Below are 24488 nucleotides of genomic sequence, written 5' to 3'. Positions count from 1 at the left end.
TTTTGGTTTCATGATGATCTACTTCTTAAATTTTGGACTTAATTCTTGGGCAAATGGAGTCCTATGCAGGAAAGCCTTTCCTACATTTATATCATGTAGGCTACTGCTTATTTTTCTTGTAGCTGTTTCAGGGGTTCAGGTTTCAAGTTCAGGTTTAGGTCTTTGATCTATTTGGAGTTAGTTTTTGTAGACACAGGTTGTGTTGTATAGTTTTTTGGTCAACTTGGCACTAGCTAAAGTCATCTGAGAGAGCAGAGAACCTCAATTAAGAAAACGACTCCATAAGGTCAGGCAGTAGGCAAACCTGTAAGGCTTTCTCTTAATTAGTGATTGAAGAGGGAGGGCCCAGCCCATTGTGGGTGGTGCCATTCTGTGGGCCTACTTGGTCCTGATTTCTGTAAGAATGAAGACTGAGGAAGCTATGAGGACCAAGCCAGTAAGCTGCAGTTCTCTGTGACTTCTGTATAAGTTTCTGCCTCAAGGTTCCTGAATTTATAGCTTAATGGAGTGCAGGTACAGGATTTTAAAGTATTTATAATATTCTGAATTCTTTAGGTCCGTTTGTAATGTTCTCTGTTAATTTATGATTCTTTTAATTTGGGGCCAGAGTGCTGTCAATCTTCTCAACAAATCTTGTCTTAGATTCATTTATTATTTGTATTGTTTTCTTTGTTTCTACTTCATTAATTTTTGCTCTGAATTTTTATTATTTCTTGCCATGTACTGGGTTTGTATTTGGTTGATTTTTGTTTTTCCAAATTTTTGAGTTGTACCACAATGCTACTTATTTGTGCTCATTCTGCTTTTTTTTTTCTTTTTATGTAGATACATATAGCTTTCATTTGCCCTCAAAGGAGGAAAAGTGCTTTCAGTGTGTCTCCAAAATTTTTTTGTATTGTGTTTTCATTTTCATTTAGTTCCAAGAAGTTTTTTTTTAAATTTCATTCTTGATGACTTCTTTGACCTATTCATCATTCGTTAACGAATTGTTTAATCTCCATGAGTTTGTGTATTTACTAAAGATTTTTTTGTGTGTTGTCAATTTTGTTTTATTGCATTATCCTCAGAGAACACACGTGAGTTACTTCAGTCTTTTAATTTGTAAAGATTTGTATTGTGTCCCATGGTATGTTCTGTTATAGAGAATCTTCTGTGTGCTGCAAAGTAGAATGTGTTTTTTTTTTTTCTTCAGTGTTTTTGTAGAATATTTTTTGGGCATCAATTAAGTCCATTTGATATGTTATCTGTTTAAATTTCATCATAATTTTCATTCAGATGACCTGTCTATTGGAGAAAGTGAGCTATTGAAATCACCCACTATTAATAAATTAATGTTAATCTTTGTCTTCAAGTCATGTAGTACTCCTCCCTCCCTTCCTCTCTCCCTTCCTCCCTCCATGTGTATGTGTGTGAAACTGGATATCCCAGAGTTTGGTGCATATATGTTCAGGATAGCAATGTCTTGCCTAATGGTTATTTTGATTAGTGTCTTGCCTAATGGTTATTTTGATTAGAACATGGTGTTCCCCCTTCTGATTGGTTTTAGAATCAAGTGTATTTATAAGATACTAGGATAGAGATATCTGTATGTTTCCTGATCTCATTTGATTGGAGAACTTTTGTCTATTCTTTATTCCAGGTTGGTGTTTATCTTTAAAGCTAAGTTGTGTGTCTTGTTTTTTGGTCCATTCAGTCAGCCTGTGCCTTTTGCTTGGAGAATTGAGGCTATTGCAATTTACAGTTACTGAAATGTGCGTGTTAATTGTGATCATCTAGTTGTTGGTTTTTGGTGGCAGCATTTTGTGTTCTGACTGGTACTTCGTGTTTTTATAATTATAGCTTTGTACTTCTTTCCACATTCTCTTGTTTATGCTCATTCCTTTCTTTAGCCCCAAATATTGCTGTCTACATTTCTTCTAAGTTTGGTTTGTTTGATATAAAATGTTCTAGGTTAACTGCTTGTATTGTGGAATGTTTTTCTTTGTTCTTCAACTGTGATGGATAGTTTGTGGAGCACATTAGTGTCGTCTGGCCATCATAGTCTTTTAGGAATTGGAATACATTACTGTTGTGACCCGGCATGTCTCAGCTCCAAGCCACGATGGCCATGAGGTTCTGCCTGAGTGGGGGTGCGTGGACCTGGAAACTCCTAGCAACCCACTGGCGATAAAGACCAAACACAGGCATCTTGTTATCTTTAGAGAGCTCTCAGTTCCATGGTGTAAAACTAGAGTCTTTTCTTTACCATCTTTTAGACTGTTTCTTAACCATCCTTCCATGGCTACGAGGAGATCACTCCTGTCCTCTTCTCCTCTCTGCTAGATCACTCCTCCCCTCTGTCCTCCTTGTTACTTACACACCTCACCCCTCCACTCAGGTGCAGGCCCATGCAGATGCTTAGGCCCATAGAGATGCAAACTAGGAGGCATCCTATACTGAGGCTATGGTAAACAATAGTAGACTTGCTAGTATTAGCAATACAATAGTGGGCCAGAGCTTTCGGGTGCTCCTGTTTAATGAAACTAGAGACTGGACCTTAAAACATTCCATAACGGAAACATTTTGGTCCCCCACACATTACTCCAGGTTCTTCTGGCTTTCAAAGTTTTCATTGAAAAACCAGCTGTCACTATGGTGAGTTTTCCTTTATGTGCATGTTTTGTTTTTCTCTTGCATCCTTCACTACATGTTCTTTGTTCTGTATACTTAGTGCTTTAACTATGACATGCAGTGGAGATTTTCTTTTCTGGTCTTGTCTGTTTGGTGTTCTATGTGCCTCTCGGATCTGTATGTGTATGTTTTTTCTGAATTTGGAGTTGTTTTCTTTTATGATCTTATGAAGTTATGGTTTATGCCATTATCTTAGGATTCTTCTCACACATCTGTGCCTGTAATTTGGAAGTTTGGTCTTTTTGGTGTACTGTATTCCCTCTATATTTCTTTCCTGTTTGTTTGTTTCTTTTTCTTTCTATATTCCTTATTTATTTGGTCTAGATACTCTACCTATCTTTCAGGCCTAATATTTTGTCTTCTACTAGATCCATTCTACCTGTAGGTATTTCCTTTGAGTTTTAATTTTTTCAGAGTATGTTAAGTTTTATTTTAACCAAGAAAATGCAATAAATGTAATGTAATTTATTGTAGTTGGAAATTTGAGAGGGATTGCAGGATAGCTTCAGAGCAGAAAAATTAAGCCCTGAAGAGACAGCTCATCATGCATGCATCCCCAGAGTGGGCCACCGAGGGCATTGGCCTTTGAGTACATACACAGCATAATGCAGCAAGGAGGGCCACAGCAGTGTCTATGAACACACAAAGAGAGGGTCTCTGTGTGTAGTAAATGAGTAAAATGGAGACAGGTACACTTCACAAATATATAAACTAGTTTGGAAAGGACATATTGTATAATATACATAAAAAGTACTTTCAGTTTTTAAAAAGGACGTCTCAGTTTAGACTTTGTGTAATACTTTTGTAGTCTACCCAAACAAATCTTTAAAAAAATAGTATTATTTATATAATAGTAAATACACAATATTTAGATAACAGTGCATTATGTGTACAACTGATGTGCATCACTCCCTTGCAGTGGCAGCTTAGAAGAGTAATTATGGCCCTGACCTTCATTTTATGATATTTGTACCTATTCTTGATTATGAGAACCTAAACTGCTACATTTTATATAAAATGTTACTTATATGTGACTCTTTCAATCCTTCATTAATCCTCCTTTGAGTTTTCTGGCTGGACTTCTCTCTGGATTTTTTGAGACAGGGTTGCTCTATGTAGCCTTTCCTGTCCTGGTACTCACTCTGTAGACCAGGCTAGCCTCAAACTCTGGTGGACCCACCTGCCTGCCTCTGTGTGTTGGGAGTAAAGGTGTGGGCTACAACACCTGGTGGGTTTTAAGTTTTTCAATCCCATCTTCATTTCAGCTTATATGTCTGTTGAATTCTGTTCTCAAGTCCTATACTGTCTTTGATATTTCCATTAGCCTTCTGTTTGTGTGTTCTTGGGCATCACTCAGATGTTCATTCTCCTTAAGTTCTTCCTCTTAATTTCCATGAGCTGCTTGTCTCCCTCCCTCCCTCCCTCCTTCCCTCTCTGTATGTATGTGTTTTTAAGTTTCTTGAATTTTTTTGAGGAAGTATGATTTTTCTTTTATGTCTCCTGGGGTTCATCTAGGTCAGCAGTTCTCAACCTGTGAGTTATGACTCCTCTGCAATCTTGGGTCACATATCACATATAATGCATATCAAGTATTTACGTTATGATTCATAATACTAGCAAAAATTACAGGTATGAAGTAGCAACAAAAGTATTTTTATGTCTGGGGTCTCCACAACATGAGGAACTGTATTAAAGGGTCACAGCTTTGGGAAGGTTTGAGAACCACTGCTCTAGGCATTTTCTTTGGCAAACATTTCTGCAGGACTGGCACAAGACACTGCAAGATCAAGTTCTCAACACAAAGGAGATTTATTTACTCCAGAGGGACAAAGTACAAGGGAGAAGGGGGAAAAACACGAGAAAGGGGGAAGGGTCTTTTTTGGGGGGGTTGCAAAGAACCGCCTCTGGATAGAGAGGAGACAGACATGGCCCATAAGAAAATGGCAGTTTCCGTGTTAGGATGTTAATTTTGATTGGGTGTGTTTATTAGGGACCCAAAGGGTGCTTTTGATTGCTGGATTTTAATACTTTATAGCTGGACCTTGGTGGTCAGCCCCAGGAGGAAGTGGCTAATGGCTAAGAAAGGGAACAGACCCTTGGTGACCAGCTTTAGAAATGTAATCTAATGGTGGAAGGTGTAGAGCTTTGTTTCTTAGCAGGCACAGGTGGCCAGACTAGGCTAGGGCCCTGAATGTGGGATATGGGAGCTAGATCTGGAAGGATGAATGGAGGGAAAGAGTCAGGGAGAATCTCCACGATAGACCTCTGCAGTAGTAATATTTTATATAGCTAAGTACAGTATCAAAGCAAGAAATTAATATAATCCACTTACTCAGGTTTCATTAGCTGTGTATATTATGTGTATTTAGTGCTGGGCAGGTTTGTCACATATGTAGATATATGTTAATTTTGCTAAATGTCAGTTTTATTGATATGACAGAATTTAATCATGTGTTTCCTTTTATTCTGTGTCCCTGTTTTGAGACAGGGTCTCATTATCTATAGAGCAGCAGCCATAGAAATTCTTTGACACATTATTTCACTCAAGTGCTTTTTTTTTTTTTTTTTTTTTGTGTGTGTGTGTGTGTGTGTGTGTGTGTGTGTGTGTGTGTGTAAAACAGACCAGTATATTTATTTGCCCATGTCAGTTACATTTTAGAGTGGCAACAAAGACATGGATTTAGTTCAGTGTCAGAACTATACAGGAGCTTAGATTGCTGTGGAAAACCTTTTGCCTTTGGATCACTTAGCACTAAGTTTGGTGGACATGTTCTTATGTACCTTGTATACCTTTGAGAAAATCAATAGAAGAAAAATACAAAGTAGATGCTTAGTATGTTGTGAAGGCCACAGAAAGGTTTACGAATTGCAATGAAGATATGTATGGGATCTAGACAATCCTTTTAATTTGTATAGTTACTTTAATATGTTAGATTTGTATCTGTCTTTTCTCCTTCTCTATCCCAATCTAATCAGTTGCTAAGAATTTTTATTCTAATTGCTTTAGAATTTGACCTTTACTCCTCTCTCTCTCTCTTGTTCATAACCTACTTTTCTCTTACTCTCTTTTTGGGATAGTGTGCTAATTTTCTCCTTGATCCTTTCTTTTCCTCAGCCAACTAAGAAGTCTATCTTGATTAAAATTTTTATTTCAACCGAGGTAAAAATTAAGGAAACCATTATACATTATGAAATAGTACATGATATGACTCTAAAAGGAAAGCCTAATGCTTAATAAAAAATGCCTTTTAAAGTTATTACTTGTGGTGTGTTCTAGTCTCATTTTAATTTTGTCCTATTGTACTTAAAACAGATATTGGTAGAAGTGAGTTAAATTAAAAACTTTTTTTAATATTAATTTCCAGAACAATCTTGTACAGATAAAGCTTAGCCTCTTTCTTGAAATCTTTTGTGAATATACTTTAGACAGTAGTAGCTTTTAACTAATTTTGACAGTGACTCAAAAGTAGCCTTTCATCCTTGCACATAGCATTAATAGACAAATGGAATAGAGACAGCAGTTTGAAAAAGACCCTTACAAATTATGAGATACCCTATACCCTATTTATAGTCTTTTTTTTTTAATCTCCTCTGTTTATTACATTTAACAAAAATGCTGGTCGTGTAACGATGATTTCTTTGCCCAATACCTCAGGCTTGCACAATAAGCAGAATCATTAAAATCACTATAATGGTTTCTCTAGTTTGTAGTTTCTTATTCTGTAAATCATAATTTTATGTCTCTCTGTTGTTTGTTTCTCATGTCTGAGATACCTATCTCTTACAGTGATTGTGGATGAATCTTCATTCTTTTGAATGTAACAAGACATCATGACGTTGTTGTGATATAACCAAATAAAAAAAGATTTGTTCAAACCAATAACTGAAAGAAGTTATTTTATCAGAAAATTAACCTCATATACATCAGTTAAGTTGATGTGATAGTTACTTGTCAGGGATGTGTTCAAACCAGTGGGCTTCTTGGGCTTCTCTAGTCTAAGGTTGAAACTTGTTTCTGGTGCAGCTTTTATCTTGTTGTTATGTAAGTATTTTTGTTGTATGCATGAATTATTCATACTCTTTCATGAAGACTACGTAAGCGAACTCCTCCATATATTTTTGTGTTAAAAATTTAAAATTTATGGAAAACTTGTAAAAGTACTGTAAAATAATCATATATTCTTTACTTTGGCATTTTATCATTTAATTCTTTTACTTTACATATGTATTATTTATGTCAAACTAATAATATGTCCTTACTTAAATAATTTTTATACTTTTGTAGGATTAAGGAAACCTAAGTAGTTAAACATAATCGGTTTAAAATTAATACTGTAAGACCCTCGAAAAGCTGAGACTTCCAGGATCTTAGTCCAGGACCGTGGCCACCCCAATCACAGAATGGAGGCGAAGGCTTGATGCAAATTGCATGAGGCTTTATTGTAGTTTAATGAGCTAAGGTCTTTGATCTACCTGCCATGTCGGATGGCTAGCAAAGACAGCTCGAAGCCGCTGTGTACAGATCTTTATAGGGCAGCATAAGGGGAGTGTCTAGGGGTATGCACAGCCTCAGGATTGGTGTGCCTCCAGGCTTGGAGGATTTGCCCTGTGTTGATTGGCCAACTGGTTGTTATGGCCCATAGGCCCTCCCAGAGTGGTTGCTATACTCTCTGCGTCATTGCTGTGCGCTTGTCCGTAAAGCACACCCAGAGCCATAAAACATAGCGCCACCAGCTAACTTCTGATTGGTTCCTTGTCACGAGGCAGGCACCTAACCTCTAGTGACTAAGACAAGGTCATAGAGCAGATGTTACTGTCATGGCTGCCGAAATGGGGAGCTGGTCCCTTCAATACAATATTCAGATTTTTTGTTTCTAAAATTTTTAAAAATGTTAATGTCACATTCATTTAGTTTCCTTAAACCCAGAATAATTTCCTCAGCTTTTTATTTTTTTTTTTAAATGCAAGACTTCTAAAGTAGTCTTGTGTTTTGTGTCTTACTTTGTTATTGAATTTAGGTTGCTCATTCCTGACAAATACTCCAAGGTCAGGAATTCTCAGTGGGTCACATGCAGGGAACCTGCCCGTTGTTATGCTAATGGATAGCATAAATTAGAATTTAATTGCTGTTGGGTGGCAGTAGATGTTGTCATGACCTCTGATACTTTTATTGACTCCATGGTTTTGTCTTTTCCACAGTGTCATACTGATGAGATCATATAGTAGCTTTTTAAGATGGGCTTGCTTCTCTTAATATGAATTAAAAATTCTCAATGTCTTCATGACTGCACAGTACATTTCTTTTTAACAGTGACTAGTATTATATTATCTGGATGTGCCATAGTTTAATTATTTATTGAGGTACTCAAAGAAATCTCAGTTGCTTCCATGTTTTGTCAGAAAAACCAGCTACAGAGTCATATGCATTTTTTTTAATATAGTGTAGTTTTCGTTTAACTTAGAAAACTCTGAAGCTCAATTGCTATATAGTGTAGTATTTTAATTTGTTTTCTGTTGATGCTACAAAGTATTTGGGAATGGGTACTTTTTAAAGACAGGTTTATTTAGGTGGTGGTTTTAGAGAGTGAAAGTTCAAGATTGGGTTGCCCCGTGTGTACAGTAGCTCTATTACAAAATGACAGACAAGTGGGAGGCAAATGGGTTTATGCAGAATGGGTCAAACACATACAGTAGCCACACTTTTATAAAAAACAGTGTACTCAGGAGATAGCTTATTCTAAGACAACAACACTCACATTAATCCCACCCAGGGGAATTGCCTCCAATGAACCAGTTATCTCCCACTGGGTTCCACTTTTAAAGGATCTGCTGCTGCTTTAGCCCCATTCAGTGCTGGGCATCTAGGCAAGCACTGTTCAGTGAGCTGTATCTTTAGCCCTTACATTGCCATATGGACATCAAACCTTCAGAATCCTTGTGGGAATCACATCTAAATCATGATGTATAGTATGCTTAGTGTTGTTGTACAAATTGATTTTATAATGAGGGTAGCATATTTATGCACAGTATTCTTACACTGATGTTCCTGGTGTTAACCAAAAGATAAATATGTAAAACAATGGCATTGGATTTTTCAAAAACTTTTTGTATGCATATCTTCTTATTCATTTCTCCCTTTATTATGAGTGAGTTATAGACTATAAAAATACTATACAATTATTATCAAAAGGAATGCTAGAGAACACATTCTTAGGCTCTTGATTTTTAATAATGAAGTAGCTCACCAAAATATTCAGTTTCCAGTATTAGAACTTCCTTTCTTGACAGTGTGCTTCTAGATAGTGTTATTAGCAAAGAGACTTGCCTTCCACATGTGCAAAAATATCTTATGATAAGTGTTTACTAATCATATTTCATGTATTTTTAGATCTCAAGTTCTGTGTTCTTTTTACCTGTAGCGTATGTAACAGAAACCAGATATTAGACTCAGTGTTTGGTGGCTATTAACACATAAATCATTATATCTGTATAAATAAATATTATTTTCCTTAAATGCTAACTAAAATTTACCAGTGAATAACATCTGGGCCAAGTGTACCCATTTTTGAAAAATTGTTAATTATTAATTTTCTTAAATAGCTATACACATTCATACTACCCTTTTCTTGTGAGTTTAGGCAGAGTATGTATTTCAAAGAATGAGTACACTTCATAGAGATTTTTAAATTTGTGAGTAGCAAATTATTACATTTGTAATTTATTACTATTATGGAGTTTTATGGAATCTATAATAATACTTCAATTCCTGATATTGGTAATTTTTAGGTTAGCTAAAAACTTATCAATTTTTGGATGGCGAAAAGAAACAAGTTTAAAAAAAATAAGATTTTTATGTTTTGCATGCACGTATCTTTCTACACCACATATATACAGTGAATGTCCTTAAACTCAGAAGAAGGTGTCAGATCCCTTGGAACTAATACAGATGATTGTGTACTTCCATGTGGATGCTGGGAATGGAACCTGGGTCCTCTGCAAGAGTAGCAAGTGCTGCTCTTAACTGTCATCATCTCTACAGCTCCTTTTTTGATGTCTAATGCTTTTCAAATGTTTTCTGTCTCCTTCTACTTATCCATATGCTTGAAGGTTTTCTACCTCTTTTGCTAGACTGCTCAGTATATTAGACTGCTCAGTATATTAGAAACTTTTTTAAAAGTTTCCAGACCGAGATTTCAGGAACTCTTAACATGTCTGGTTTTGATACTTGCACTGTTTTTTCAAACTGTATTTTTTAGTATGCAAATAGTTAATGTGATATATTGGAAGAGAAGACTGATATAAATAGGCCATTAGGAATGCAATGGCAGAGGTAGCAGTCTATGTCCTATGAGTGGGTCTGAGACTTGGTGAGTCTGTTCTCACCAGTGTTTTAAGTAGTCTGCTGCTGTCCTTGTGGAGCTGGGATTCATTACTTCTCTTCCTCTATAGGAAAAGCTAAAGGCAGTTGGAACCTTTCACCTAACTAGATAGTTAGACTTTGGTAAATTAAATTTCTTTGAAGGGAGGCATTATTAGAAGAGCATAAATATGTAGTGCAAAATGGTAGTATTATTTTTGTGCTCAAAGAATAAATGAATTGTAAAGAATAAATTAAGAAATAATAAATAAAATTATTTTAAGGGAGAAATCATACCCTGTACAAAAAGTTAGCATGTTTTTGGATTATACTGAATATTAGAATGCCTAATTTTTAAAATTACTATTTGATGCTGGGGTGTGTGTATCTCTGTGGTATAACATTTGCCTAGTGTGTGTCTGGCCCCAAGTTCAATCCCTAGTATTGAGTAAAAGAAAGATGTTTTAAAATTACTGTTTGAGCTCAGTGTAGTGGTGCACACCTAATCCCATCATTCATATTTCATGTTTAAGGTTGTAGGAGAGTTGTAGATTTTTCACTCTGTCAAGGTTATTACTTTTTAAAAGGATGAATTCTCTTTAGATTTTTTTTAACATGCTACACAGGAATCTGGAAGTGTTGTGGAAAAAAAATCGTTTTTCTTTTGAGACAGCATCGTGTTTCCCTAGATGAGTTAGTACTCATTATGTAGAGCAGTTGTCCTAGAACTCATTGTAATTATTCTGCCTCAGCCTGCTGGGTGCTAGAGTTACATGCATGTGCCCCCATGCCAGCTTATGTTTTAATACAGAGATTGATTTATGGAAATTTGGGCATCTTCTAAGACTATAAGCAAAGAACAATGATTTATATGTACAAAATGTAATAGTAAAATAACAATGGGTAGACAAGATCGTAATTAAATTAAGTACTTTTGTTCAAAATAACAAAAAAGATGCAATTTCATTGGTAACTTGCAATCACTATGTATAATAAACATTTAACTGTCTTTTTCAATTATGTAGTTGATTTTCTTGTTTTTAATCTCTGCACTTAACAGTAAACAACATTGTATTTTCAGTATTAATATGTTTAATTAAAGCCTAGATATTTTGTCAGAAGGAAGTGGTTTTGAACAATTACAAGGAATTATAGCTAGTCTATGTCAACTGCTTTATATGAGCGTGCAGTAACATTTACCACTGTGAACTCTGATATTTAGTGTAAGGAACTGCTAATGTTTGACCTTTTAGACAGTTAAATAACTTAGGACCTTCCACATTTCAGTTCTGCACTATTGGAAATCCAGTGTAGATATTAGTATAGGAATTCTCTTAAGAGTGTTAAATTTACTAAGCTTCTTTATTGCCTTAATTCAGCTTTTCCTAAATTTAAATGCTTAACGAGTCTTTGCATAGTTTCAGGAACATAGCAACAGCACCACGCTAATTTCCTAAGGATTTGGTGCTTATAAAGTAATACTGGGAAGAAAATGCGTTGAAAAACTTGTTTGTGACTTTAGTTCTCTTAATGACTTACTGTATTTAAATTCCTTTGATTCAGTATTTCTTCTTGAGAATTTGGAAGCATTTTCCTTTTTGATTCATAGTGATGTTGATGCTTTATGGTTAGGATAACTCTTTAACGTGTTGTATTTAGTATATAAATTTTATATTTAGTTCTTTTCTGTATGTACTTGATACAAGTGTTTTTTTAGCTACATACTTATTATAGTCATATAAATTAATATTCCCAACATTTCAAAGTTAACTGTGTAGGCAACTGGAAGAAATATGGAGGGAGTGCTATCCTCAAGCAGGGTCAATTCTAATTTCTGTGGCATTCAGTTTTTAGTGTATGTGTTACCAAAGTGACATACATATATACATATATACATATACATATACATATACATATATATATATATATATGCATGCATTCCTGTGGAAGAAGGGATGTGTCTGCCATCTGTTTAATACTACTGGAAATTGTAGTGGCATTTCTGTGAACTGCCACAGGAATGGAAACCCATACAAATGTCAAAAGAATAAATTAATCTCAACAATGCAAGTGAATAATATTAGCATTATGTAGGGATATTGATAGCAATATATTATGCTATTTGGGCTGTGTGTGTGTGTGTGTGTGTGTGTGTGTGTGTGTGTGTGTGTGTGTGTGTGTGTTTCTCCTTTGGACATTGGAACTGTGATCAGTAAGACAGTTATAGGTACCTCAGTTTTACAGGAATAAACTGTTGTGTTGGTAAATGTTCATTTTTTTCTTATTTAAATTAGAAACAAACTTGTTTTACATGTCAATCCCAGTTCCCTCTCCCCTCCTCCCCTACCCCCACAGACCCCATATCCATCCCATTTCTGCTCTCCAGGGAGTGTGAGGTCTTCCATGGGGGCAATCTTCAAAGGCTATCACATCATTTGGGTCAGAGCCTACCTATGCCCTCCCCTGTGTATCTAGGCTGAAAGAGTATCCCTCTATAGGGAATGGGCACCCAAAGTCCATTCATATGCTAGGAATAAATACTAATCTACTACCAGAGAGAGGCCCCATAGATTGCAGAGGCCTCCTCACTGACACCCAAATTCAGGGAGTCTGGATCAGTCAGTCCTATGTTGGTTTCCTAGCTGTCAGTCTGTGGTCCATGAGCTCCCTCATATTCAGGTCAGGTGATTCTGTGGGTTTCTCTAGCCTGGTCTTGACCCCTTTGCTCATCACTCCTCCCTGTCTGCAATTAGATTCCAGAATTCAGCTAGGTGTTTAGCTGTGGGTGTCTGCTTCTGCTTCCAAAGCTACTGGATAAAGGCTCTAGGATGGCATATAAGGTAGTCATCAACCTCATTATCAGGGGAGGGCGTTTAAGGTAGCCTCTCGACTATTGCTTAGATTGTTGGTTGGGGTCAACCTTGTAAATTTCTGGACATTTCCCTTGTACCAGATTTCCCTTTAAAGCTTATGTCTCTTTTCTTGCTCTCCTCTATTATTCTCCTGACTCGATCTTTTTGCTCTGTCATGTCCTACCCTCCCTTCCTCTTCCCCCATCTCTTTCTCCTAATGCCCTCTCCCCTCCCCCCATGCTCCCAATTAGCTCAGGAGCTCTTGTCCCTTTCCCCTTCTCTGGGATACCATGTATATCTCTGCTTGGGTTCTCGTTTCCTAGCTTCTCTGGCAGTGTGGATTGTAGGCTGGTAATCCTTTACTCTGTCTAAAATCCATATATCAGTGAGTACATGCCACTGGGTTTCCTTACTCATGATGGTTTCTTCTAGTTCCATCCGTTTCCATTGTTTTTTTTCCACTGAGTAGTACTCCATTGTGTAAATGTACTACATTTTCTCTATCCATTCTTTGGTTGAGGGGCATCTAGGCTGCTTCCAGTTTCTGGCTATTACAAATAGTGCTGCTATGAACATCATTGAACAGATGTCCTTGTATGAATGTCCTTCTTTTGGGTATATGCCTAGGAGTAGAATTGCTAGATCTTGTGGTAGACCGAGTCCCATTTTCTTTAAGAGTCGCCATACTGATTTCCAAAGTGGCTGTACAAGTTGGCACTCCCACCAACAGTGGAGGAGTGTTCCCCTTTCTCCACATCCTCTCCAACACAAATTGTCATTGGTGTGTTTTTGATTTTAGCCATTCTGACAGGAGTAAGATGGTATCTCAGAGTTGTTTTGATTTGCATTCCCCTCATTGCTAAAAATGTTAAGCAATTTCTTAAGTGTCTATCAGCCATTTTAGATTCCTCTGTTGAGAATTGTCTATTTAGTTCTGTACCCCACTTTTTAATTGCATTGTTTGGTGTTTTGGTGACTAGCTTCTAGTATATTTTGGAAATCAGCTCTTTGTCTGATGTGGAGTTGGTGAAGAGCTTTTCCCATTCTTTAGGCTGCCATTTTGTCTTGTTGACTGTGTCCTTTGCCTTAAGAAGCTTTTCAGTTTCAGGAGGTCCCATTTATTAATTGTCACAGTGTCTGTGCTATTGCTGTTATGTTCAGAAAGTGGTCTCCTGTACCAATTCGTTCCATGGTACCACCTACTTTCTCTTCTAATAGGTTCAGTGTGGCTGGATTTATGTGAGGTTTCCTTTTGTGCATGGCGATAGATATGGATCTATCTGCAGTGTTTTACACGCCAGCACCATTTGTTGTTCTCTTTAGTTATTATAAAAGATGAGCTACATAGAAGACTTTAGACTCTCAAAGATAGGATAGATAATTTTCTTTAAAATCTTGCTAAATGTTAATGAACTAAATATTGTAGCTATTGTTCTTACTTGATAACTGTTTTGTTATATATTTTACTATGATAATGTTAAAACCCTTATTTTTATTGAGACAGAAAAGAGGAGATGATGGGGGAAATCTTTCTTTGTATATGTTTGTCTTATTGGTTGATAAAGCACTGTTGGCCAATAGGGAAGCAAGCTATGTGGGGCTAGGGATTCAAGGAGGATTCTGGGAAATGTAATAAAGAGGGAGTCGCCATGTGATCCCAGGAAGATAGGACGCTAAAGCTGGCGTTCTCAGTAAGATAAGTCTTTATAAAATATGTAGATTAATGGTTATGGTTGATACTTAGGAAAGAGCTAGCAAATGAGAAATCCTACTCATTGGTCAGAAGCATTGTAATTAATATTAGACTCTGTGTTATTTGGGCTCCAGTTGTTACAATGATCATGTGACTTTTCTTTTTCAGTTTGTTTATATGGTGGATCACATTGATGGATTTTCATATGTTGAACCATCCCTGCATCCTTGGGATGAAGTCTGCTTGATCAAGGTGGATGATTTCTCTGATGTGTTCTCGTATTCGATTTGCCAGTATCTTATTGAATATTTTTGCATCAGTGTTCATGAAGGGATAGTGGTCTGTGGTTCTCTTTATTAGTTGTGTCTTTGTGTGGCTTGGGTACCAAGGTTTTGAAGCCTGGTAAAAAGAGTTGGGCAATGGCTCCTCTGCTTCTATTGTGCGGAATACTTTGAGGAGAATTGGTATTAGCTGTTCTTTGAATTTCCCTTAGAATTCTGCACTGAAGCCATCTGGTCCTGGGCTTTTTTTTTTGTTTGGGAGACTTTTGATGACTGCTTCTACTTTATTAGTGGTTATAGGTCTATTTAAATTGCTTATCTGTTCTTGATTTAAATGTGGTAAGTGATATCTTTCCATAAAATTGTCCATTTACTTTAGATTTTTCAATTTTGAGGAGTACAGGTTTTCAAAGTATGACCTGATAATTCTTTGGATTTCCTCAGTGTTTGTTGTTATATCCCCCTTTTCATTTCTGATTTTGTTAATTTGCATGTTTATTCTCTGCTGTTTGGTAAGTTTGGATAAAGATTTGTCTATCTGTTGATTTTTCTCAAAGAACCAACTCTTCATTACATTTATTCTTTGTATTCTTTTCCTTGTTTCTACTTTATTGATTTCAGCCGTCAATTTGATTATTTCCTGGTGTCTACACCTCTGGGGTGAGTTTCCTCTTTTTGTCCTAGACCTTTCAGTTGTGCTGTTAATTTTCTAGTGTGACTGTTGCTGGGTTTTTTCATGTGGGCAGTTAGTGCTATGAATTTTTCTCTTAGCACTGCTTTCAAGGTGTCCCATAAGTTTGGTTATGTTGTGTCTTCATTATCATTTAATTCTAGGAAGTCTTTAATTTTATTTTTTATTTTTTATTTTTTTTTCTTTCTTTCTTGACCCTGGAATGGTGCAATTGCACATTGTTCCAATTTCCATGAGTTTGTAGGTTTTCTGCAGTTTGTGTTGTTGTTGAATTCTAACTTTAAAGCATGGTGGTCTGATAAGATATTTTTGTACCTGTTGAGGTTTGTTTTGTTGCCAAGTATTTGGCCAATTTTTGAGAAGGTTCCATGTGGTGCTGAAAAGAGGGTATATTCTTTTGTGTTTGGATGGAATGTTCTATACATGTCTGTTAAACACAATTGGGTCATAACTTCTATTAGTTCCTTTGTTTTTGTTAAGTTTCTCCCTTATGGTCCTTCCTGTCTAGTGGTGAGAGTGGGGTGTTGAAGTCTCCTATTATAAGCATGTGAGGTTTAATGTGTGATTTGAATTTTAGTGGTGTTTCTTTTATGAATGTGGATGTCTTTGTATTTGGGCATAGATGTTCAGAATTGAGACTTCATCTTGTTGGATGTCTCCTGTGATGAATATGAAATTATCTCCTTCATCTCTTTTGACTGGTTTTAGTTTAAAGTCTAATTTGTTAGAGATTAGGATTGCTACCCTCGCTTGTTTCTAGTGTCCATTTGATTGGAAATCTTTCCCTTTACTCTGAGATACTGTCTGTCTTTGAAGTTGAGGTGTGTTTCTTGTATGCAGCAGAAGGATGGATTCTGTCTTCTTATCCATTCTGCTAGCCTGTGTCTTTTTATATGCGAGTTAAGACCATTAATATTGAGGGATATTAATGACCATTGATTGTTCATTCTTGTTTGTTTTGGATTCTTTGTTGTTGTTGGAGTTGTGTGTGGATTTCTACCCCATTTTTGTTCTTGCTGTTGTGAAAGTGGGATTATCTATTGCCTATGTTTTTTCTGGTTTTGTTAACTTTCTTGGGTTGGAGTTTTGACTCCGATGGCTCTCCTCTTCCTGTGGGTGGAGGCAGGATTAGTACTGGGGCCTTGTCTGTCTCTGGGTAGGTTGGACTGCTGGGATGGGATCCCCAGGGTGGAGTCCCTGGGCCTCAAGTGGTTCTCAGTAGGGCACTGGAAGGAGGGCTGGAAACAGGCCCCTTGTTGGTGAATATTCATAATTTTAATGGAGTAACTTTCTCCTTTTGTGTTTTTTTGGGGGGTCTGTGTAAGAAATCCTTGTGTATTAAGGGAATAAGGAAATGATAAACATGAACTTAAACAAGAGATACTCTGTTGACTTATTTCCAAAAAGTTAAATACATCTTTTTTAGTTTATTGTCAGAGAACCCCAGTCTCATTACTGAAATCAATCATTTGTGACCTCTCTCTCTCTCTCTCTCTGGCATACAATTGTTCAGCCACAAATCTACCTGGTTCATTAGTCTGAGAACTAATTTTTTTCCTGTTGTTTCATAAAACTTTTGATTCTGATTTCATTAATCCCATTCTTCAGTATTTCTTTTCTATCTTCCTGTGTTAATTTTCTTCTCAATTTATTTTGGAAATCCTAAGCAAAATCCTGCTCTTTTTAGTTCCCTTTGTTGAGATGGCATCTCATCTCAAAGTAAACTGGTATTTTGATAAGCAGAAGCAGTGTGAGAGAATGTGTGTTAAGCAATATTTTTGATACAACAAGCATTCTAGTTTGGCTAAAGAGGAAGACTGGAGCCTTTCACAGTGGCCTTTGAATTGTCTGTGCTTAATTTGGTTTGGGGGCTTATAGTTTTATCAAATAATAAACTACCAATTTTAGAAGAGATAGTCATTGTGTTAGGCAATTTGATTAGCATTTTGAAAGTTTTAGAAAACTTCTTGAAGTAGTATCATCAGCTACACAACCATGTAATTCAGGTAATGAATTATACATAAACATTTGTGTTTTTTTCTGTAAGAAGAGTTGAACTCACTATGGTTATGACGTAGGTTGTCTTAAAATCCAGGGCAATGATCAATTTCCTGTTAAAACGGGAAATTCGAATAGCAGTTTTTTTTAAATATTTATTGTTTTCCTGTCAGAGTAGTAAGACTAAAATTAGATAAAATATTATTTTCTACAAGATTCCAAGTTCTTTACTATATCAGTTGGATTCCCTAATATATAGAGTTGTCGTCAATTATTTCTAATTATTCATCTTACTATCATGTTCCAGGAAAGGAATTGATAAAAGTTTCTATTTCGAGCAAATAGAGGTAAACGAAGCCAAGGGGGTTGCGAGAACAATAAGATACAGGGTTTGGATGTGCAGAACAAATTAAAAAAATTTTGTGAGTCAGTGATTTTTAGGGAATTTTAGAGGAGGTGATAAATGGAATTAAAATTCAGTTGTTCAGACTAAACAAATGTTTAAATAGTACGTAAATGTTTAAAACATCGAGTATTATGTCTTTCAGTCTGCACAGAAATTTTATGGTAGCTATTTTAATTATTTGTGTTTTTTTCCCCTAGGTGGTATCATGGAAAACTCGATAGAACCATAGCAGAAGAACGCCTCAGGCAGGCAGGGAAATCTGGAAGCTACCTTATAAGAGAGAGTGATCGGAGGCCGGGGTCCTTTGTACTTTCATTTCTTAGCCAGACAAATGTTGTCAACCATTTTAGGTAAGTATTTGTTCCTAGTTTAAGGTATTTAATATGGCACTTTGTTATTTAATCTGATACATAGTTATAAATATATTCACTTTTACAGAAGTAAATGATGCTGGTATAATAAACTTGATTTCAGTTAAGTTATTCAGTGATTTATAGTAACTGTTTAAACTTTGCTTAAAGACAGTAAGTAAAATTAGTCTTTATAATGCCAGTTTTCAGATATATTCCTCATACTTGAGAAATATATTATTACAGATACATTCTGAAAGAGATGAAAGCTAACATGAAAGAAATATAGACTGAGACTGTAGAGTACCAGAAAATACACAAAACATTGTATAGAAGTTGAAATTGGCCTTAGTTCTTTTTAGCTTCACTATCTTGAAATTCTGTACATGTTCACTTTTGTGAGATAAACAGGTATATATATTTTCAAGTAAGGTGTCATCCTTATATACAAATATATTTACAGATAATACTATATTTTTATGGGAGATAATAAAACATCATCTATGGCCTGTAAGTATTATGTAAGTAAAATGTTCTTATGCCTTAGACTTTTAAATTTTAGGATAAGTTTTAAGAGGACCGTTATTCTTTTTACATGCAATGAATTAAAAATATAATATAAAACAACTATTTGATCATAACTTTTATATAACCTTTTTATTATATTTTACATGAATTTCAAGTGATTTGTAAGCTACTTCTAACCATAGAAGTCTTTAAAAAATGGCTGAGTCTTGTAGGGTGGTGGTGATACACCCCTTCAATCTCAGCACTTGGGAGGCAGAGGCAGGCTGATGTGAGTTTGAGGCTAGCCTGTTCTACAGAGTAAGTGCCAGGAGAGGCTCTAAAGCTACACACACAAAAAAATTGCAGAGTCTTAAGTATAGAAAGTGATGGGAGATATCTGAGGGTAAATTTTCAAATATTTGGTTCAGTTACATAATGGAGGCTTGTAATTACAATATCATATTAAATTCATAAATATTTAGAAAGTAATACTCAGTTAGTTACCAGTGATATTAATAAGTGGACTTTTGAAGTATACGAATATATGTGAATGGAAAAGAGTATGAAGCTGACAAAATTATTTGCTTTATGAAACTTCGTTTTAAAAATTGGACATAGAAGCTGGGCATTGGTGGCGCACGCCTTTAATCCCAGCACTTGGGAAGCAGAGGCAGGAGGATCTCTGAGTTTGAGACCAGCCTGGTCTACAAGAGCTAGTTCCAGGACAGTCTCCAAAGCCACAGAGAAACCCTGCCACAGAAAAACCAAAAAAAAAAAAAAAAAAAAAAAAAAGAAATTGGACATAGAACCTGAGCATTGGTGACACATGCCTTTAATCCCAGTGCTTGGGAGGCAGAGGCAGGTGGATCTCAGTGAGTTCGAGACCAGCATGATCTACAGAGTGAGTTCCAGGACAGCCAGAACTGTTACACAGTGAAACCCTATCTCAAAAAAACAAAACAAAAAAATTGGACGTAGGTACTAGAGGGACATAGCTCTATGATAGAGAATCTGGATTTAATTTCCACTCAAAAAAAAAGAATAAAAGAGACTGGTTTTTAAGATCCTTTTCAAACCATGTTTTTGTTTGTTTTTTTCCTTTACATCCAGGATTATTGCTATGTGTGGAGATTACTACATTGGTGGAAGGCGTTTTTCTTCACTCTCAGACCTAATAGGTTATTACAGTCATGTGTCTTGTTTACTTAAAGGAGAAAAATTACTCTATCCAGTTGCACCACCAGAGGCAAGTAAAACTTGAATGAAATATCATAACTTATTTTACAAAATCAGATGAACTTTGATATAATTAAATTTCTTATGTCTTTTGTAAATTTATACTTCTTTAAATTCTGGTTATAATGTTAGAACAAAAATCATTGTTTTCTTACTAAAGTAACTTTTGTATTGAAGTAACTTGATTTTTTAGATAATCCTGTGCATTTATAGCTTACCTTAATTGCTAGAGAAGTTAAAATGTTTTACATTATAAAATGATTAATTTCTGTGTTCTGCATAGCTTATTTAATGATTGTTCAGATTATCTGAAAAAAAATGTTAAACATTTATAATAATTTGTGTAAAAGCAATAAACAAGAGTAGTAAACATTTGTAGGTTCTGATAGAGGCCCAGTAAAGGTTAATTTGCATGGTTTATGGAGCTGATAATGCAGTTGGCTTTAAGCTTTATGTGGATGTATCTTTTTTTGACTTGGATACAGAGACAGTCTTCTTCTTTTTTTTTCTTTTTTTTTTGTTTTTTTTTTGTTTTTTTTGTTTTGTTTTGTTTTTCGAGATAGGGTTTCTCTATGTAGCTTTGGAACCTATCCTGGCACTCGCTCTGGAGACCAGGCTGGCCTCAAACTCACAGAGATTGGCCTGCCTGTGCCTCCCGAGTGCTGGGATTAAAGGTGTGTGCCACCAACGACTGGCCAAGAGACAGTTTTATTTTGATTGTGTGCATGAGTGTATGTCTGTGTGTGACTGTGTGTACAGGCTCACATGTGTAGTGGCATGTGTGCCAGGGTTGTATGTGCATACTCAAGACTGGTGGCTAGAAGTTGACTTTAGATGTCTGTCTTGATTGTTCTCTACTTTATTAATTGAAGCAAAGTCTCTGGATGAACCCAGAGATTTTCAATTTGACTAGTTTGGCTTGGTAGTTTGCCTCAGGTATCCCCTGTTCCTGCCTCCTAAATGCTGGGATTACAGGCTGCTGCCACACCTGTCACCTGTAACAATTTTTAAGTGGGTCCTATGGATCCAATATTGGTATTCAGGCTTGTGGGATAGGGATTTTAGTTACAGAGACATGAATGATATCCCAAACTTGTAATTATTAATTATTTTTAATGGTTTTCAGCCAGTAGAAGATAGAAGGCGTGTTCGAGCCATTCTGCCCTACACAAAAGTACCAGAAACTGATGAAATAAGGTATTACATACTATTTCTTATTTTTAAGCATTTGAAAGAGCTAGACAATGAAGATTTATTGCTCCTAAACTAGGAAAGGTTTTGAATTTTAGGAAATATGATAGCTATATAAAATTGCCTTTAGTGTTGGAGCAGTTGTGATCCCATGGGATGTCTTGTCTATTCAGACCGAAGATATGAATCCGGTTGGCCTCAGAGAAAATGGCAAGAGAAATTACACCCTCTCCTTTTTTTTTTTTTTTTTTTTTTTTAAATAAAATACTTCTGAGAAAGGAGAGTTCCTTCACAATTTGTTTGTGGCTCGCCTATTTATTGATTGATTGATTGATTGATTGGTTTTTATACCCATAACATTTATGCCTCAGCTAATTTTTGAATTTTGCATAATGTATGAATAATTTTAATTTTCAAAGCTATTGTATAACCATAGAGCATCATAGTTTTTTGTTTGTATTTATATGTAATTTGATTATAACTAATTATTAAACTTACCAGGTTATCATTTCTTTTCTAAAAGCTATTTAATCATTCAATAGAATCTTCAGTCCTTAACTATAAAATTTTTGGCTGCTTCTGAATACTACTAGCTATATGGTTTCTCTTTGAAGTAGCAGCATAGTAATATATAAAAACATTTTTTGTGGTACTAAAATTTTTGGCAATTAGTATTAGAAAACAAAGACTTGGTAGTTTGAATCTCAAAATAAGGGTTCCATTTTTAGATATAGTCAATGTGACATTTTATTTAATTCTTATTGACACACTTATTTGTGAATTAATGTGGGAAAATGATTAAAAGCAAGTAAAAGGAAGAAAGTCATTTATTAGAGGTAAGTAGTATTGAACTATAAGTTCTAGAAAATTTGTAAAGTTCAGTCAGATATCTAAGGCAGCAGTTCTCAAAGTATATTCCATCTTACTTGTTGATCTAAGGCTCACTGATAGAGTCCATATGTTATCTGGGCTTCTCCAGTGGAGATTTACTTCAAGGATTGGAGGCAGATTCAGGAGACCAATGCTGTCATTGTGTTACATTCAGAGGCTTGAGGAGACCATGGGAGTCAGTGTAAGTCCCAATCTGAGGACAAACAAGAAGAAATGGCTCAAAGAAAAAAAAAAGAAAAAGAAAAAAAGAATCAATATGGTATTATTCTGTTGTCTCTTTAAATCGACTGTTATAAATTCTGCTTTGTATGAGCTTTGTTTCCTGAAATTTGAGAAACAATAAAGGATGTGATCATTTAGAGAAAACAAAGCTTTCAGGTATATTCATTTAAGAGAACTAAGGTTTATGAGTATTAAGACAAAAAGAAAAAGAAAATTACTGAAAAATATAGACATATGGTGATGGCAGCATGCAACCAGAAGAATGTTAAGAGACTTTTTATTTTTTTTAAGGCTGGAAGAAAAATTGGAAGGAATTGCTGATAGTTTTTGTTTTTTTATTGATGACATACATCAGTCAACATCTCACGCCCCTGATGGTGTAGATCTTAAAAACATCTGCGTAGTAAAGAAGAAAACTAAGCTGTGTGTACCCTTGTACTCTGAAATACATAGTAGGAAAAAACCATAGATGACTTCTAATACATATCTGGGTGCCATGTTGAGACAAAGAAGTCTACTTATTGCTTAGTAGGCATCTGAATGAAAAATAAGATGTCATTATAAATGCTAATTAATATTCTCTACATAATAAAATCAAGTATGATTATCTAATGGGAACTTTCTGAATTCACTTTTTCATACATATATTAATTATATATTGGTTTTATTACATTTTTCATACATACGGAAGAATAACAACATTGAACTTAAACTGTAAAATTCAGTTTTCTTGGAACTACTTCTAATACATGTGTACTTGTTTGCTATTTAGGGAAATATTAATTTGAATCTAATCTAGCAAAGTAGATAGAAGATAGAGGAACTGTAATTTGAATGTAATCCAGCAAAGTTAGACACCCAGCATGCTAGACACCCTTACCAAACCTATAATGAAATTGTACATATAATGAAATTAGAATTCAGATGATTAACTGTCTTCAGTTTCACAAAACATGTCAGAAACAGCACAGAACTTTCTGCATTTTTCCAATATCATAATATCCAGTGTGTGGCTTAGGAGTACTTCAATGTCCATTTTTAAAATTTTAATGTCATTTGCTATTTTAGTTTCTTAAAAGGAGATATGTTTATTGTTCACAATGAATTAGAAGATGGATGGATGTGGGTTACAAATCTACGAACAGATGAACAAGGCCTTATTGTTGAAGACCTAGTAGAAGAGGTGGTGAGTATCATGTTTCCTACACTTTAGACCCTAAATCCTTATAAAAAAGTTTAGAACTTGTCCACTTTCTGGGCTATTAGATGACAAATTTCTTTTGAAAGCCTTTAATTCATAAGCACAAGGACATTTTAAGGTGTTAATAAATGATATTTATAAGGAAATAAACAGTATATTAGTATGTTGTAATATACAGCTGTCTTTGTAGAAGTGCTTCTCTTTTTCTGAACTAATCGATCACTTAATTTGGTATTTTTTGTGCTCTTGTTCATCATCAGGTATATTTCAGTCAGAGGAATTTTAAGTGGTATGCTTTGGTATAACTTTTAAAATGTATGTATAATTTTTAATAATCTAGGAAAAATGTAATTATATTACACATAAATAATCCCAAAGTTCTACAGTTTGAATATTCCCTTTGTTTCCTTTACTATTATATTATACATTTTTATTCATCTTAGTACATTACATAAATTACCCCATATATTTTTAGATGCAGATCAGCACTCAAGCAGCATTTGTGGTTTATAGACAATACTCACTATCGTCTAAATATACTAAACATTATTATTTTGGAATTTACCTTTTCCTTTTAGATTTTTGTGGTAGGTATGAATTTCTGTGATATTTTATGACCAATAACTTTCCCCTTTCCCCCAGAACAGTCTGTGGAAGATGGCAGAATAATTTTTTTGTTGTTTGTTTTTTTGTTTTTTGGCTACTGATCCTTGGTCTGTCTATTCTGGCAACTAGATCTTGATTCACAAGCATAAAACATACTGATGAAAATTGGAAGGAGTTATGGAAGCTATATGTGATATATCCTATATTCAGTCACATACATACTTGAAAGATCTAGGATTATCATTTACAGTTCTTTAAATAGTATTCAGAATTCTAGAGGTACTTACTCACATAGGCAGGACGTCCACACTGAACCACCTAATTGTCTGTGTTAGT

The 24488-nt window shown here is 35.3% G+C and overlaps 1 protein-coding gene across 2 annotated transcripts in view; it reads left to right on the top strand.

The window, feature by feature from the left end:
* The window catches only part of Rasa1 (RAS p21 protein activator 1), a 79725-nt gene that overhangs the window by 13233 nt on the left and 42004 nt on the right, over positions 1 to 24488 (top strand). For both annotated transcript variants that reach the window (XM_035440484.1, XM_027401780.2), the window contains exons 2-5: positions 18146 to 18298; positions 19916 to 20051; positions 21168 to 21238; positions 23414 to 23531. In XM_035440484.1, the coding sequence (XP_035296375.1) occupies positions 18146 to 18298; positions 19916 to 20051; positions 21168 to 21238; positions 23414 to 23531 (478 nt within the window). The remainder of the gene's footprint in view (positions 1 to 18145; positions 18299 to 19915; positions 20052 to 21167; positions 21239 to 23413; positions 23532 to 24488) is intronic.

The sequence above is a fragment of the Cricetulus griseus genome, chromosome 2 (genome assembly GCF_003668045.3).
Source record: "Cricetulus griseus strain 17A/GY chromosome 2, alternate assembly CriGri-PICRH-1.0, whole genome shotgun sequence".
Taxonomy (NCBI): Eukaryota; Metazoa; Chordata; class Mammalia; order Rodentia; family Cricetidae; genus Cricetulus; species Cricetulus griseus.
The sequence above is the reverse complement of the archived record's forward strand: the minus strand, read 5'-3'. Positions and strand labels throughout refer to the sequence as shown.